General features: G+C 39.0%; 1 protein-coding gene across 1 annotated transcript; it reads right to left on the bottom strand.

Moving 5' to 3' along the window:
- Window positions 1-3,079: 3,079 nt before the first annotated feature.
- Window positions 3,080-13,960, bottom strand: hunk (hormonally up-regulated Neu-associated kinase). Its single transcript, XM_033978375.2, has 9 exons — window positions 13,404-13,960; window positions 10,566-10,858; window positions 9,932-9,987; window positions 9,489-9,624; window positions 9,178-9,305; window positions 7,188-7,314; window positions 6,716-6,884; window positions 6,381-6,540; window positions 3,080-5,527 (listed from the first exon to the last, which is right to left on the bottom strand). The coding sequence occupies exons 1-9, from the start codon at window positions 13,611-13,613 to the stop codon at window positions 4,773-4,775; spliced, it is 2,034 nt and encodes a 677-aa protein (XP_033834266.1). The 5' UTR covers window positions 13,614-13,960; the 3' UTR covers window positions 3,080-4,772.
- Between the last annotated feature and the right edge of the window lie 232 nt (window positions 13,961-14,192).

Below are 14,192 nucleotides of genomic sequence, written 5' to 3'. Positions count from 1 at the left end.
GAGTGGGACCTGAGCCCCCAACCTTCCAATCAGAGGACAAACACTCTAATAACTGCGCTACTGTTGCCTGTATACTTCTTTTCCTACAGGTCAATTTCCGTAATGCTCTGAATGAGTGACAGGCGATTTCTATTAATTAGAGTGTGGTGTCTCAAAAGAAGCAGATATCTATAATTAACAACATACAAAAGTCACGACTGCCCAGCCCTACCACTAGTCCTAGGGTTATTGCTGATCTAAAGCCAACTAATAAGATGACCTCTACCAACTCCGCCATCTTCTAGTTCAAGGGTAAGTTCTTTTTCCAATGAGCCATACACTGTTACGTCACATTGGTGCAGACTCTCTTCAGGTGGTCATAATGTTCTGGCTGATTGATGCGTGTGCCCCCCTCAGACACCCGGGTCCTGGCGTCCTGGTGGGTAATTGTGGGAACAAAAGAGGCTGAAAACAGGATTAGTGTCACTGGGACCTAAGCCAGAACAGATTGACATTTATATGTCTGGTACAGTTTATGTTCACCTCTTAGTGAACATATAGAAGACAATCCATAATTTACCCAGTATTGATGTTTTAAGTTAATAATCCAGGCTTCAATATTGATCTTGCATCTTTCATTTGATCGATCATATGGGAAATCCTGCCAGGCTACATTTTTGTCAACTCTGTTGCAATGAATTCACCTTGTGATGATAAATATGTGTTTACTGGGGTTGACTCTGTCTATTCAGGTGTATTCTGGTGCTGGCATGCTTGAGAAAACGACACATTTAAGTGCAGTTTAGTGCTACATGTGTACCGGCAATGGGCTTGTTAAGTTTTTTTTTTTAATTATTCATAGGCAAGGTCTTGAGCTCATTTAGTCCAGAGTTTAATCTTAGGCTGTTGAAGATGTGAGGTATTATTATTATTATTATTATTATTATTATTATTATTATTATTATTATTATTATTATTACATTTTTTAGATTAGATTTTATTATTATTATTATTATTATTATTATTATTATTATTATTATTATTATTATTATTACATTTTTTAGATTAGATTATAGATTATATAGAGCTGAGATTACAATCTGGAGTCCAAGGTCCTCAAATGATTCTCTGTTTTTAAATTTGTAATAGTAATTGTTAGATATAGTAAAGTCTTGAATGCTCTTAATTGAATGCATGTTTGGTGAAGGTAATTTCTGAGACAAAGCTGCCAACATTTTAAATTGAGACTTTGTTGCCATGGAGACACCATTTAGGAGGCTCCCAGTCACAAGATGGAGGAAACCACAGCCCCTAATAAAGATTTTTATTCATGGTTATACAGCTGCTGGGTTTGCTTATCAATTTGAAATAACTATTTCATCTGTTATCTTTTACTTTACATTCATTTGCCATCTCCAGTTTGTGTAAGCATTGTTTAGTGGTTGCCAAACATATCATGTGTTTCACAGCCTGCCTTCATTTGCATATTGTTCTGGCATCATTTGTTATGCCAAAAGCACTGTTCTTTCAACCTTCTGGTCTCTTCTAGAAATCACTGCAAAGAGAAAACTGGTTTATAAAGGTGTACATCAGGTCTATTATCTAAATAAGTTATAAATCATAGTTAACATCTTGTGATTAATAGCCTACTACTTTTATTACCTATCATTTTTAGATGTTTCACCACTATACATGAATTTATAATTCATTATTTTGTATGCCCACATTGCCCATATTTGATTCCAATGGGCCAAATGGAAAACACTAATGCCATTCTGGTGTTTTTCCTAAATGGCTCTACATCCAAGTTATTATTTGTTTTATTGCCCTAATGCTCTGTGTAAGTCTCCACTCCAGCCATATGCAACAATTACCAACACTAATGGTCTTCCTAATGTTTAATCCCCTAAGCTTAACAGCAGCAGTTTCTCTCTGTCATGTTTTATTTTTGAATCAATGTGTCTTGTACTCTTAAATCGCTGATTTGGGTTCACCTGTAAGCATCCTGCGGTTCACACATCCCTTTCACTGTGAGCAGCAGTTAAGCCACATTATTTACTCCACCATCCAATTTATCTCATTGTGTACCGCTCGGTGTTTTCTGCCCTATCCATGTGTCTATAGTAAACAACGGGTTTGGGTGTAATGCATTTTAGAGCCAGTTTAGCCCACTTTTATCAGCTTAGAACAACACCAATCAGACGGGCTTGTTTATGCATGTTGTCCTGTTTGTCTAATAGCTTTGCTGACCCCCCCTCCGATCTGTGTTATTTGTCCCGTCAGGCAGTGTCACCCAAAGAGGTTTATGTTTTGAGGATGGGGGTGAGGGGCAGTAGATTAGTGTCTTGTTTGTGATGAGGGGTATCTACTGCTAGCTATGTCTGAGTCAGGACTAAGGGCCCTTCAGCTGTCCCCACACTACAACGGCTGTTAAGGCTTTAGTTTACTTAGCACAGGTGCATCGTGGGAAACATATATATAAAGTGAGACAAGTGGTACTGTAGAGAAGGAGAGGTGTGGTTGTAAATCAGCAGGGGCACTTTGCTGAAGTGGGAAGGCCAATGTTCATTAACTCTCAAAGCCGCTAAGTGCTTTACACATGATATATACTTTAGGTGCTGTGTGAATTACCCATGAATTCACTGGAAAGTGTACAGATTATTATACAATTGCTCTCTTACAGTCTATATTTTCTACTAATGGTCAATATATTTATAGAAAAATCATAAAATTGTTCAATATACAGTAATGTGCACGTCATGAACAGTTTTTCAACAAAGACTATGAACCAGTCAACCAGAGGAACAATAAAATATATAGAATACAGACTATGCTGGTCCTTTATTAAAATGTACCTTGACTCAAATTAGACCTTTTTGTAATTTGTGAGTAAATCATCTTTTAAATCAGGCCTATCTATCAATAATTTCTTATGTACTGAAATTTAAAATTTGTTGAGCACATATTCAAAATGTTTTATTTTTTAACTTTCTACAAATGTCCAGACCGAAAGCACTTAAAGAATCAGACAGACACATCATAAATTCAGTATAAATATTTAAAATACTTTATACAGCATAGAAATCTCTTGACACTCAAAACAAAACCATCATTACAAAATCTTACAAAAGACCCTCCCCTTTCCCTCGAGTCTATATCAATCTCAGTATCATCAAGAAAAAAGGTACAAAGACATGATTTTCGAAAAGGTGACGAAACAATTGGTCAAACAGTGCATGCAACTTTTTGATGGAAGAGATCTTAACCATTAACAGTGACATAGCCAATAGTTTTGCCAGTGGAAGCTTCAATATAAAGTCCAATATTTTTTCCCAGTAACTACAAAATGTTACACGTTTTTAACTTCATAAGATCTCTTCATACAGCACAGCGCAAGTGACAGAACACAGTAGTTGTATCTTATTTACAATCACATAATGGCGCCCCCAAAACAGAGCACTTATCAAATACTTGCATTTAACACTTAAGACTATTGCACAGACTACATGTTTAAGACAAAAATGAAGTGATTTTTTCTCGTACCTACAGCATTTGGTGAGGTTTGTCTGTTTCATAAGGCTTCAATGCATTTTTTATATTTTTGTTTTATTTAAAAACTGGCTAAGAAAAATCACAGCAAACCTTTCTATAGTTTTGCTAGAGGTGCGTCAACACTATAAAAAGTGTAGCGGTGAATTAAGTGTAAAGTTGGATGTTTTGTTTAACCGTACAAAAAGTGAATGAATCTAACGTTGCTACCAATCTGCTGTCTACCCTATGAGATCTACTGCAACACGGTGGCAGAATCCACTCATGGATTGCTATTTTTTGACGTATTATGAACAATGCTGTGAGGTAAAGGATGTCAAATAACACTCATATTATACTACAGATTTTGGTTTCAACAATAGTGCAGTGCCAGTCAGCCTTGAGGAGACAGTGCGGGCTGCCTGTTTATCAGTGGATATAGTTTTCACATAGACAATAATAAACACTAGAACACATATTATGGGGCAGGGGAAAGGTTGGGCTCCTTTAGCTGGTGTGAATCAGTAGACGGTTCAATTAGTAACCAGTTATTACAATATTACATAAGAGACAATCTCGTAAATCTATAATACAGTGTTCTTATGACGAGGGTAAGCGCCTATGTGCACACCTTGGATAACATGACGTCCTATCTGGATCTGGGACATGGACTACTCATTGTTTAGGGATCAGTTTTAACTAGCCTCTGTGTCACCATCTATTCTTACATAATGACAGCAGTAACAAGACAATTATGATTCATCTGAACAAGGGCTGCACAAAATATCCACAGTTTATTTCTATGGTAATATAAGAAAATGCTTTGTCTGTGTCAAGTATTAGGTATTGCAATAAGGTTATGGCTTTCCATCTGACAATAATTTACAGTCAGTATTGTTTTTACTAAATAAAAATATTTAAATTTAAATTTCTTCATCTACATTTAATTGTAGATTTGTCTTTGCTAGATGCTTATTTGATTAGTAATCACAGGGATATTTCAGCTATAATTTATAGGTTATTATATAGTGACAGTATATTATAACATTGCCAATTTTCCACTGTTTTGCATATTACGTGTTTTTCTCATGCCGTGCAGCCCTATTCTCAATCCCCTTCAACAAATAAAATGGACGAAAGTGGCTCAGTAGCAATAAACAAAATTCACAGTTCAAACTAAGGCCGCTCTGGAAAACCCCTCCAACTTCTGTACATTTTCAGAGATCACGTTCTGTCTTTTTAGTCATTTCCTCGTGTTGTCACCATCAGCAAAGAGTTTTGAGTGCACCTGATGCACAAAGCAGCGTCTGCATGGGATAAGGAGGGGGGGACACAACCTCCTCTACAACTTGTTCAGGACGAAAGGAAAATGGCTGTAAAGGGACTTTCTTCTTTAAAATCTGTCCTATTCCCATTGAGGGGAACTTGCTGCGATGCGTAGGGCTCTCTGGGTCACTGTTGCTGCTGTTATTTGCAGAGGGATGACTAAAGGCGGAGTGGGGGTTGAGAGGATGGAAAGCAGATTTTGGCGGGCTGAAAGCAGAACTTCCTGGTGGGCTACCAATGGTGCTAGGTGGGCTACCACTTGTATCAGAGCCCCCACACCAGTCTGTAGAGGTGCTCTTTTTGGGTTGTGGGTTATTGATTAGAACAGGAGGACTTGGGATGGTGGCTTTCTTCAAATAGGAGGAGTCTGGTTGGAAAGCAGAAACGTGGCGCGGGGGTGATAGTGTCCCATTGATGAGCTTATACCAAGGCGCAGGAGGGTTGTCTTCAATTTGCTCAGCTTTGGACAGGGACCCAAAGGAGTGCATGCCGATGGGGGAGGGAGCAGGCGGCGCAGGGACGTTGTGTTCAGGACTGGTGTTGACCGGCGGAAGAGTGGCCAGACGTCTTCGCTGCTGTGGCTCATTGGGGAAGAGTGGGTGTATCTCCATGTACTCCATAGAAGAAGAGGCGACGGTACCAGGAGGGGCGAGAGGGGAGTTACGATGGCCACCAGTGATTGCACGCAATAGACCTGAGGGTAGAAGAAGAGAGATTTTAACTACTCAGTCAAACTTTGTCATTTGACAAAGGATTACCACACTGTTTAGTTACTGTAATGACATACCATAAATTCAGGTCTTTTTTTGTTCTTGCTGTCATTTTCCTGCATATATAGGTAGGTATAGGATATATACGGTAACACTTAAAATAAGCTTTACCATATATATCCATATATTTATAATAAAATCTTCCTCTTTTACAGGTTTGAAATTGGGTAAAATGTAAGTATTGGTGACGGAACTGATACTAAGAAACTGACTTCTTACTGCGCATTAAGGCATTAAGGCATTTTAAAACCTGACAACTTCTATTGTTTGATCTAATTCATTTAAATTTAATTATTACTTATATAAAATAAACATGTATATCATATTGATTTAACATGATTAAAAATAATCATTTAAATTAATATAAAAATTGTGATAATGCGGTACTTAGATATAGTCATTAATACAATGTTAACTAGATTCAGTTTAGCTCAATGTGTTGCATTCCATTTATGGCTATGGATATTTTGAAGTGTTACCACATTTTTTAACTATTTATCTTGCCATTTAAAAGCCATATCAAAGACCTTGTGTTTATGTGTACACCCCACAATTGCAGAAGTGTCCTCTCGGGTGGGCCACAGACACAGACACACAATGGGTGGGTAGATGGAAGGAGGGGTGGACGGCTCGACACAAGGATGGTAACAACACAAAAATGTTGGGTGACGAACAAAGACATGCATCAACCTACCCTGTGTGAAACAAGGTAAAATCAAATAAATACATGCATTTTCAGGCACGGTGAAATAATAGCCTATTTTAGTTGATTCTTACCTGTTCGGTGCTTCTTTTCCTTGCCTGGTTTGCTGACCGCCAAGTACACAGGCGTCTGCTTTGGTGGGATGGTGAGTTTGTCAACGTGTTTTCTCCATTGTGTCTGGAAATATTCATTCTTCTGCTTCTCCCCTTTCTTCTTTTCTTGAAACTGCATCTCCTAAAATAAAGTGTTGTCAGTAAAAATAAAAAAAAAACAAAAACAATGTCACTTTTGCTATTTGTTTGTCTTATGTTTTAGCAGATTCAGAGTCGGTTTAAAACTTAAATATAGTTTTCAAAGCATTATTTTAGAATCAAAACACTACATAACCACTACGTAAATGTTTCCTTACCCTGTACTCTTTGGATAATCTTTTCATCTTCTTGTTGAGGAGGAAGTAGACCGCCAACGTGTGGCAGGCCCGGTTTGTGAGCACTGCACTCAAAACTTCACTGTGTTTGTAGCCCATCTTTTCCGTCATGTGCATCAACACAGTATGGTTAATTTCTTCAATGTGAATCCTATAGAAGGCATAAACGTTCAGGTTTATTATACAATATTATGCAAATTTTATGAAAAAGGAAAAAATGCCATACATTGTCCCAGGAGACAAAGTCAAGTTCCCATAAATTTTCCCCATACTCTTTTGCTATATTTACTTTATTATTCGGAATATAATTAACATTGTTAATCTGGGTTAGTCTACTGTAATCTGTGGTCATTGCGATAAGCTTCTAAAGCTGTAATGTCATTTTTGGAAAGTCTATGGGGAAACTGAATGGACCTCGAAGTGGGCAATGTTAAACTCTGTATGGTTGTATCACCTGTTGAGGTATGGTGCTCCAGTGTTCTTATTGGCCAGCTGTAGCCATGAGTCTGCCATGACCTGGTGGATGTTGGGACGCTTGTTTGGATCAGGCTCCAGCAGTTTCTTCAAAAGACAAATGGCAGCTGAAAGAGAAGAGCAGCGACTTTCTGTGAAACAAGTCAACAACATTAAAGGTGCTCACTGACAGTAGGATAATAAATCATCTTCCAGTTCAAGTGCCTTGTAAATGGAGCAGTGTGTTGCTTTTTATAAACCTCCATTTCTTGGCACGGTGCACTACAACTGACACAGACTTGGCTCTGGTTCTCTATAATTATAAATGAAGGTGATAAAGGCAATGACATTTCTATGGTATTCATTTCAAGACAATATATGTATGCATACCTCATCCCTGCTTTGCATATTGACATCGGGTTTTGTTGTGACTTGCCTCGTTTGACTGTCAGTGCTCACGCACGCTTTATCACGTGTCCTTCCTACCTTTTTCTAATTATAAGCATATGCATTATTATTTTTGTTACTTTTTTTTTTACCTTTAATATATTAGAATGAAATCATACTCAGAGTTTGTGAATTGTGTTCAAATACTGTTATTTGGTTGTCTAATTACTTTTTAGATTTAATAATTTTATAAACTCGCACAGAGTATTAAGGGTATTTTTAATTTTTTTTTGCTGTACTGTCGTGTCAATGCAATAAATTAAAGGAGACCAAAATAAGTGTAATTAAAACTGCAAGCAGTGATAAAGTGCCCTTGCAACCCTCACAGCCGTAGAAGAGCATGCTTCAGTGGGAGGGCGGCCTATCATTCCTGGCTTGACATGTCCAGAGTCATGTTAGATATAAATGTTTTTGACCCATTTTAACTTTGCACTGGAGAGCCATTTTAAAGATAGAATTTTAATCCACATATCATCTTTTCCAGGTCATCAAAATACACAAACGCTACACTGGGCTTGTCTAAATCTGACGGTGTTTGCAAAAATTACAGAAATGTTTATATTTTCAAAATGGCCGCTTCATTAAGAGCTCATTATGACCACACCCTGAGATTTATGCAAATGCTTTTAACAACTTCTCATCCCAGATATGTCCTGATGATAGTGCCTCAGGTTGGAGTCTGTCGGATAAAAACCCTAGTACAAATTTGTTAAAACACAAGGTCTAGATTTGTAGATCTGTAGATCAGATTTAAAATGGTTGCCTTCAGATCAGCGATATGCTGTGGTCCCTTTTTTGCGCACATAAAGGGTGAGTGTAAGTTCGTTAGTCTACGACAAACAAAATTTTTCTGTCCCATTATGACTTTGCAATATATATATTATATATATATATATATATATATATATAATAATAATTATTATTATTTTTATTACATTTTGTTGAAAAATCACCTTGACCACGCCCAATGTTCTATTTAAAATCAAACTGATAATTTTTTATTGGACATGGGTTTTGTGTCTTTTGCAGGAGTCAAAAGAACAATCTGTGATTTTGTCTATCCCAGGTGTGATCCAATATGGCCAATATTCCTGTAGGTTTTATGGTGGGGCCATAATACATTTTTTACATGTCCTGATATGATCTATTTTTGTTGGTAAGCTTTATCTGGCTGTGATGAAATTTTTCTGGGCTGCGCTCCCATTGCAGCAATGTAAATCAACTTTTACAAATACAATTGCCGACTCGCCCTTCTCGCACATTCGTGCTCATGCTCTAATTAAATACAAATGTGTCATTGGCAGCATTGTACACATCAACATACCAATGCCTCAAAGGTAAACTTCATAAAAATAAGGCAACATTGCTCAAGACATTATTAAATTATTTCAATGCATTGTGTTTATGTGCATCCAAGTTTTGTCTCCACTCCCTATCACCCCTGGGGGTGTTTCCAGTATTATATAGTATTAAGTCACTGATTGCCTGTTCTTACTGTTTGAGATGACAGACAAGATTTGCATATAGAGTCTGCAAGTACTAACCTGTGGAGAGTGAGGGAGGTAATGGGTTCATCTCTTTGTCAACCATTTTCTGGTGCAAGGCTCTCAGGCTGAAAGGCTCAACGGTGAATGGTAGGGTCCCGGTCAACATGGCATACATGTTTACCCCACTAAAAATACAAAGAAAATCATATTATTAGTATTTTGTTGTTTCTGTGTTCTGTTGTTTTTGTGTTTCATTACTCTTAGCTCATTTCTTTTGGATCGTATATGGCAACTTGCAATTCAACTAAACGGCCCTTATTTATTTATTAATCTGGCAAATGTTTTATGCAAGTTATAAAGAAACTTACATTGACCAAACATCTACTTTAGGCCCATACTTCTTCCTAGAAAGCAGTTCTGGTGCAGCGTATGCTGGGCTGCCACACTGTGTGCTGAATGGATCCGAGTATCCCAGGATGCCAGCGCAGTTACTCAGGCCAAAATCTAGGGGGCAGAATAAACTGTTATTCCTTTGTTGCTGGGTAGTGGCAGCTTTTCCTGCCAGGACGCTAAACTTGTTGCCCCGTGTCAGGGTTAAACGCAAACAGAAGCAGATTAGTGCTGAGGTGAGAGCATGTAGGAGTTAACAGGATGTCTTTGCCACATGCAGCACCTGAGAAAATACTTCCAACTACTTTAACTTCTGTTACTTCTTTTATAAAACTTCATGCAATAAATGCGATATAAATGTTACTTTCTAAATTCTATTTTCTAATAAACTTTTCATCAGTTATAGAGGCAACTTTATTACCTATGAGTTTGATGTTGTCCTGCTCATCCAACAAGAGATTTTCTATTTTCAGATCCCTGTGAAACAAAACAGAATGTCAGTTACTTCAGACTGTCTATGCGTTTATTATTGGAGCACAAAAGAGTATTAAAGTCTTCCTCCCGCCGGTTCACGCCCTCCCAATATGGGTCACACTGGCTGAATTTTGGGGCTATTGTGTGTCTGCTATTGCCCCTTAATTCTTCTAAATCCTGTTATACAGTTAACTGCATTGATCGTCTCCCCCGGTTCAGTTCCCAGGCTCCTGGATGTCATGGTCCCAAAATGTAGTAAGACCATTTAGGTTTATAGTTTTAAAATCTGTATATAGTAGATAACTGTATGAAGAGATATCCATGCATGTTACAACTACTGTTGCATCATATTAATTATCAAACAATCTGCTGATATCTGGATTAACTGTAATGTGTACAATAAGGACTTAACCCACACTTTGAGAAAGAGGATCATGTCTGACTCACATCTTAAAGCTTTAACCCATAAACATTATGGGCTATGGATGGCAATGTGCCAAAGGCAAAATACCTCCCAACTGATGTCTGCTACTTCTCATATGCAAACATTTCAAAACTTGTTTAACTGCTTTTAACCTCACCTATGCACGACTCCAGCTCTGTGCAGGTGCTCCACTGCTAGCACCAACTGGCGGATGTATTTCTGGGTCTCCCTCTCCTCCAGACGCTTCTTGTCATAGATGCGATTCATGAGATTGCCGCCGGGACATAGTTCCATGACCAAGTAGTAGCTATTTTCAGTCTCCAAGATGTCCAACAGTTGTGTGATGTTGGGATGCCGGATCATTTGCTGGATGTGCCCTTCTCTGCGGAGATTCTTGGTCACATAAGAGTCCTTTTTGGCCTTCCTCTTGTCAATCACCTTAACTGCCACCTGCACACAACCAATAAATAAAGTACTGTTAATATTTACAAATATAAGATTAACAATGTTTGCAAAACTGTCAAAATCTAAATTTCTAAACCAGAACTGGAAACTTAGGTTAAGCATATTCTTCACATTCCTTGCATTTGCTTGTAAACTTTCAAACCTCTGATACGAAAACAATTTCAGATAAAGACACATTTTTAGTTTATTTCATTACAAGACAGATGTTGTGTTCACCGATATTATAGATGCTTTATATTGTCCATCCCCAGTTTGTAAAGTATTGATGTATATGATTTACATCTAGTATCAATGAATGGTGAAGTTCCATGTGTACATTTTAGTGTCGTTTAACAGGTGCTGGATGTCTTCATAGCTGGATACATAATTCGACACCAACCTCTCCCTTGCAGCTGCTGTCAATCTAGGGCAGCTCTCGTGCTACTAGTCCCTGTGGCTGTTTAGGGGGAGGTGTGGCTGTGAAGAGACCCTATGTGTAACTTGAGGGTTACTGAGCCATTACAAAGGGCAGAGGCAAATGCTACCCTAATGCCATCCTAACAGTTGAAAAGAGCCATATGGAAAGTCAACATTCTGCCATTTGCTTCAAGGCTACAGCTAAACACACAAAGTGGCAAATGTGGAACAACAACTGAGGGTCCTAGAATGTTTTATTACTGACCACATCTTCTTCTTATAACAGTCAACATGCCCATCCCCTCAATGACAAAGCCTTATCATCTGTCTCTTCCTAATTACATTCACTAACATCTCCATCTACCTTATTTCATTCTCCTTGTATCTCAGTCTAGACCGGGTTCAAGAGCATGGCTGCCATGCACAACAAATCATCCACAAGGAGAAACCGTGGGACATAGAAAGGCACGACCAATGGCACTAATAACCATATCCATTAATGAAATGGGCCCGGCCGCTTGTCGTAGATGTTTTATCTTTCTTCTGTCCTTCAGCCTTTTTATTGTATTTGCCCCCTTTCATCTGTTATAATCGCTCCAAGACTGAAACCTTTTTTTTTTTTACAGCTAATTAATCCTGTTGTGTATAAGTGTGCACTGAGCCATCACAATGCAATAATAGGTGGCTTGTGTTTGTCCCGAGCGGAGTGAATGAGAAAGGGGGTTCCAGTTGTATGTATGGTTAAGGGGGTGGAGCTCACTGTATTTACTGTAAGCTAGCCTATACCAGGGGGAGGGGTGTCCTGTGATGGCCAAAGGAGGTTGTTTACCAGGCACCCCTCAGACAGGAGAGAGGGGGGGCAGGGGTGTGGGACAGAGGGTGAAAGTGGGTTACAGACATGAAAAACACGCATGACCTTACAAGTCCCCATCCAGCAAAACATCTCACCTCTCCTCACTTTACTGCCCCCTACATTCTCCAACATCACTTTCTTTCGAGGGATGCTAAAAAAGACTCTTGAATGCACTGCCCTCTGAATACCCTGCTTAAATAAACTCTATGCCCCCAGCCCGTGTGCTCTCCCTCTCTCTTCTCTCTCTCTTTTGCGCTGCCTGTTGGACCCCTGCATCTCAATGAAAGAGAGACAGAGCGTCAACAATGTGTGGATTGCAGTAGGTTTGCATCATCCTCACCAAATAATACAGGGATTGAATGATAGAATGAAAATAACAGAATGACAGAAGACTTGTGTTTGTTATTGGCTTTGACATTTTGACAATTATTTACAAGCTAAATGCAAATATGTATTTTACTAAAATGCAATGATCTTGTTTTGTTCATGTAGGGAAGGATGAGTGTGGAGTATAAAAGATTAGATTTGCCCTTTTCTTATATTGAAATAATGCTCTCTAGCTAAAATGGTGTGTCGAGGAGACAAAGGCGACCAGTGGCCAATGGCAGTCCACTTCAAAGCCTGTACTGGGAGAATTATAATGAGACGCTGGGGCCATTTATCAAACAAAACATTTCATATGTAAGTAGCAGTGGTACGCTCCTATTGGCTGAGCTGTTCCTCCTCTTCTGTCACTGCGAGTGGTGAGCTCACCCTTGTTGTATGAGCTCACTACCACCAGCAAACAAAGCATGCTCAGTAACAGCCACCTCTGGACACACAGACAGACACACAGACACAAGCAGACAGCAAATACAAGCAAATACATGCACCTGTTTTTACTAATTGATATCTGCAGTTAAATCTCCTTAATGTTGTGTAAGATGATTTATGTTGTGGCAATACCTGTTTAACTTTCAAAATCACCTGTCAATGGAAAATTGATTATTGTGGAGATTGTGTGTGATAATCTGATCAGAATAATGATTAGCCAAAAAAAAAAAAAAAAAAAAAAAACGTATTAGGAAAATGCATTTAATAAAACATGTCAAATTAGTAAATAATCTGTTTATAGGTGACAAAGAAAATACACAGGGCTGCAACTGTTTATTGTTCACTGCTTTGTCTGATAGTAGACAGTAAAAAATAAATAAAATAAAAAAATCCAACCACATTTGAATGACTATACTGATCATAAACATATTACACATTTATATTGCTGTAAATAAAGATAAGACTCACCTTCTCCCCAGTTAAGGCATGTAGACCCTCTCTGACTTTGGCGAACGATCCTTCCCCAAGCTTCCTTCCAATAAGATAGTTCCCGACGCGTTTGGTGTGGTAAAAGTTCTTGAGGATGTCGGCTGCTGGACTGCACAGAGAGATGGGGATGTCTTCTCCCTCTGCCCCATGCGCACTGTCCACCACCATGTCGCTGTCCGCTACTGGCATCTCCCCGTGAAACGATCCTGTTTAGTCAGGGGAAAGACGCCTCTCCTTTCCCTCTCTCACCTCTAAATGCTCACTTTGTGTCCGGTAAAGTGCCTTAAGTCCGCTGCCTGTGCGTCTCGTCCTTATTAACAAATTAGGAGCCGGAGCGCGCCACCTGTTCACCCAAAGTGTCCAACTCAGCACTTCCCAGAGCTTAGTTATGAGCTTAACTTTGTAATTGAGTGAAAATATGTCACAGTCACTCATAGAAAGTTATTAACTGACGCAAGCCCCCGTGATCATCTAAACTAACTACACTGCGCGTCACCTATCCAAACGCGGACAACTCCAGGTTGTTCTGAGCTCGGGCAGCGTGTTTCTCAGTTTGAAGTGACTTTCCCGGCCATCTGAGGGGGCGTGTCTTAGTGGAAAGGTTGGGGTGAAAAACAACACGGCTCCATAGACATTCTCCAGAAAGAGGAGTGATTTGGACCAATCAGCGCGCGCGGGGAGGAGACCACTCCACCCGGTGTGCGGCTCATATTGTACACATTGTACATGTTGGCTGAACAAAGAATGCATGTACTTCACCTGTCAGAA

This window comes from Periophthalmus magnuspinnatus, chromosome 14 (genome assembly GCF_009829125.3).
Source record: "Periophthalmus magnuspinnatus isolate fPerMag1 chromosome 14, fPerMag1.2.pri, whole genome shotgun sequence".
Classification (NCBI taxonomy): domain Eukaryota; kingdom Metazoa; phylum Chordata; class Actinopteri; order Gobiiformes; family Gobiidae; genus Periophthalmus; species Periophthalmus magnuspinnatus.
Note: the sequence above shows the minus strand (reverse complement) of the source record. Positions and strands in the feature narration are given on the sequence as shown.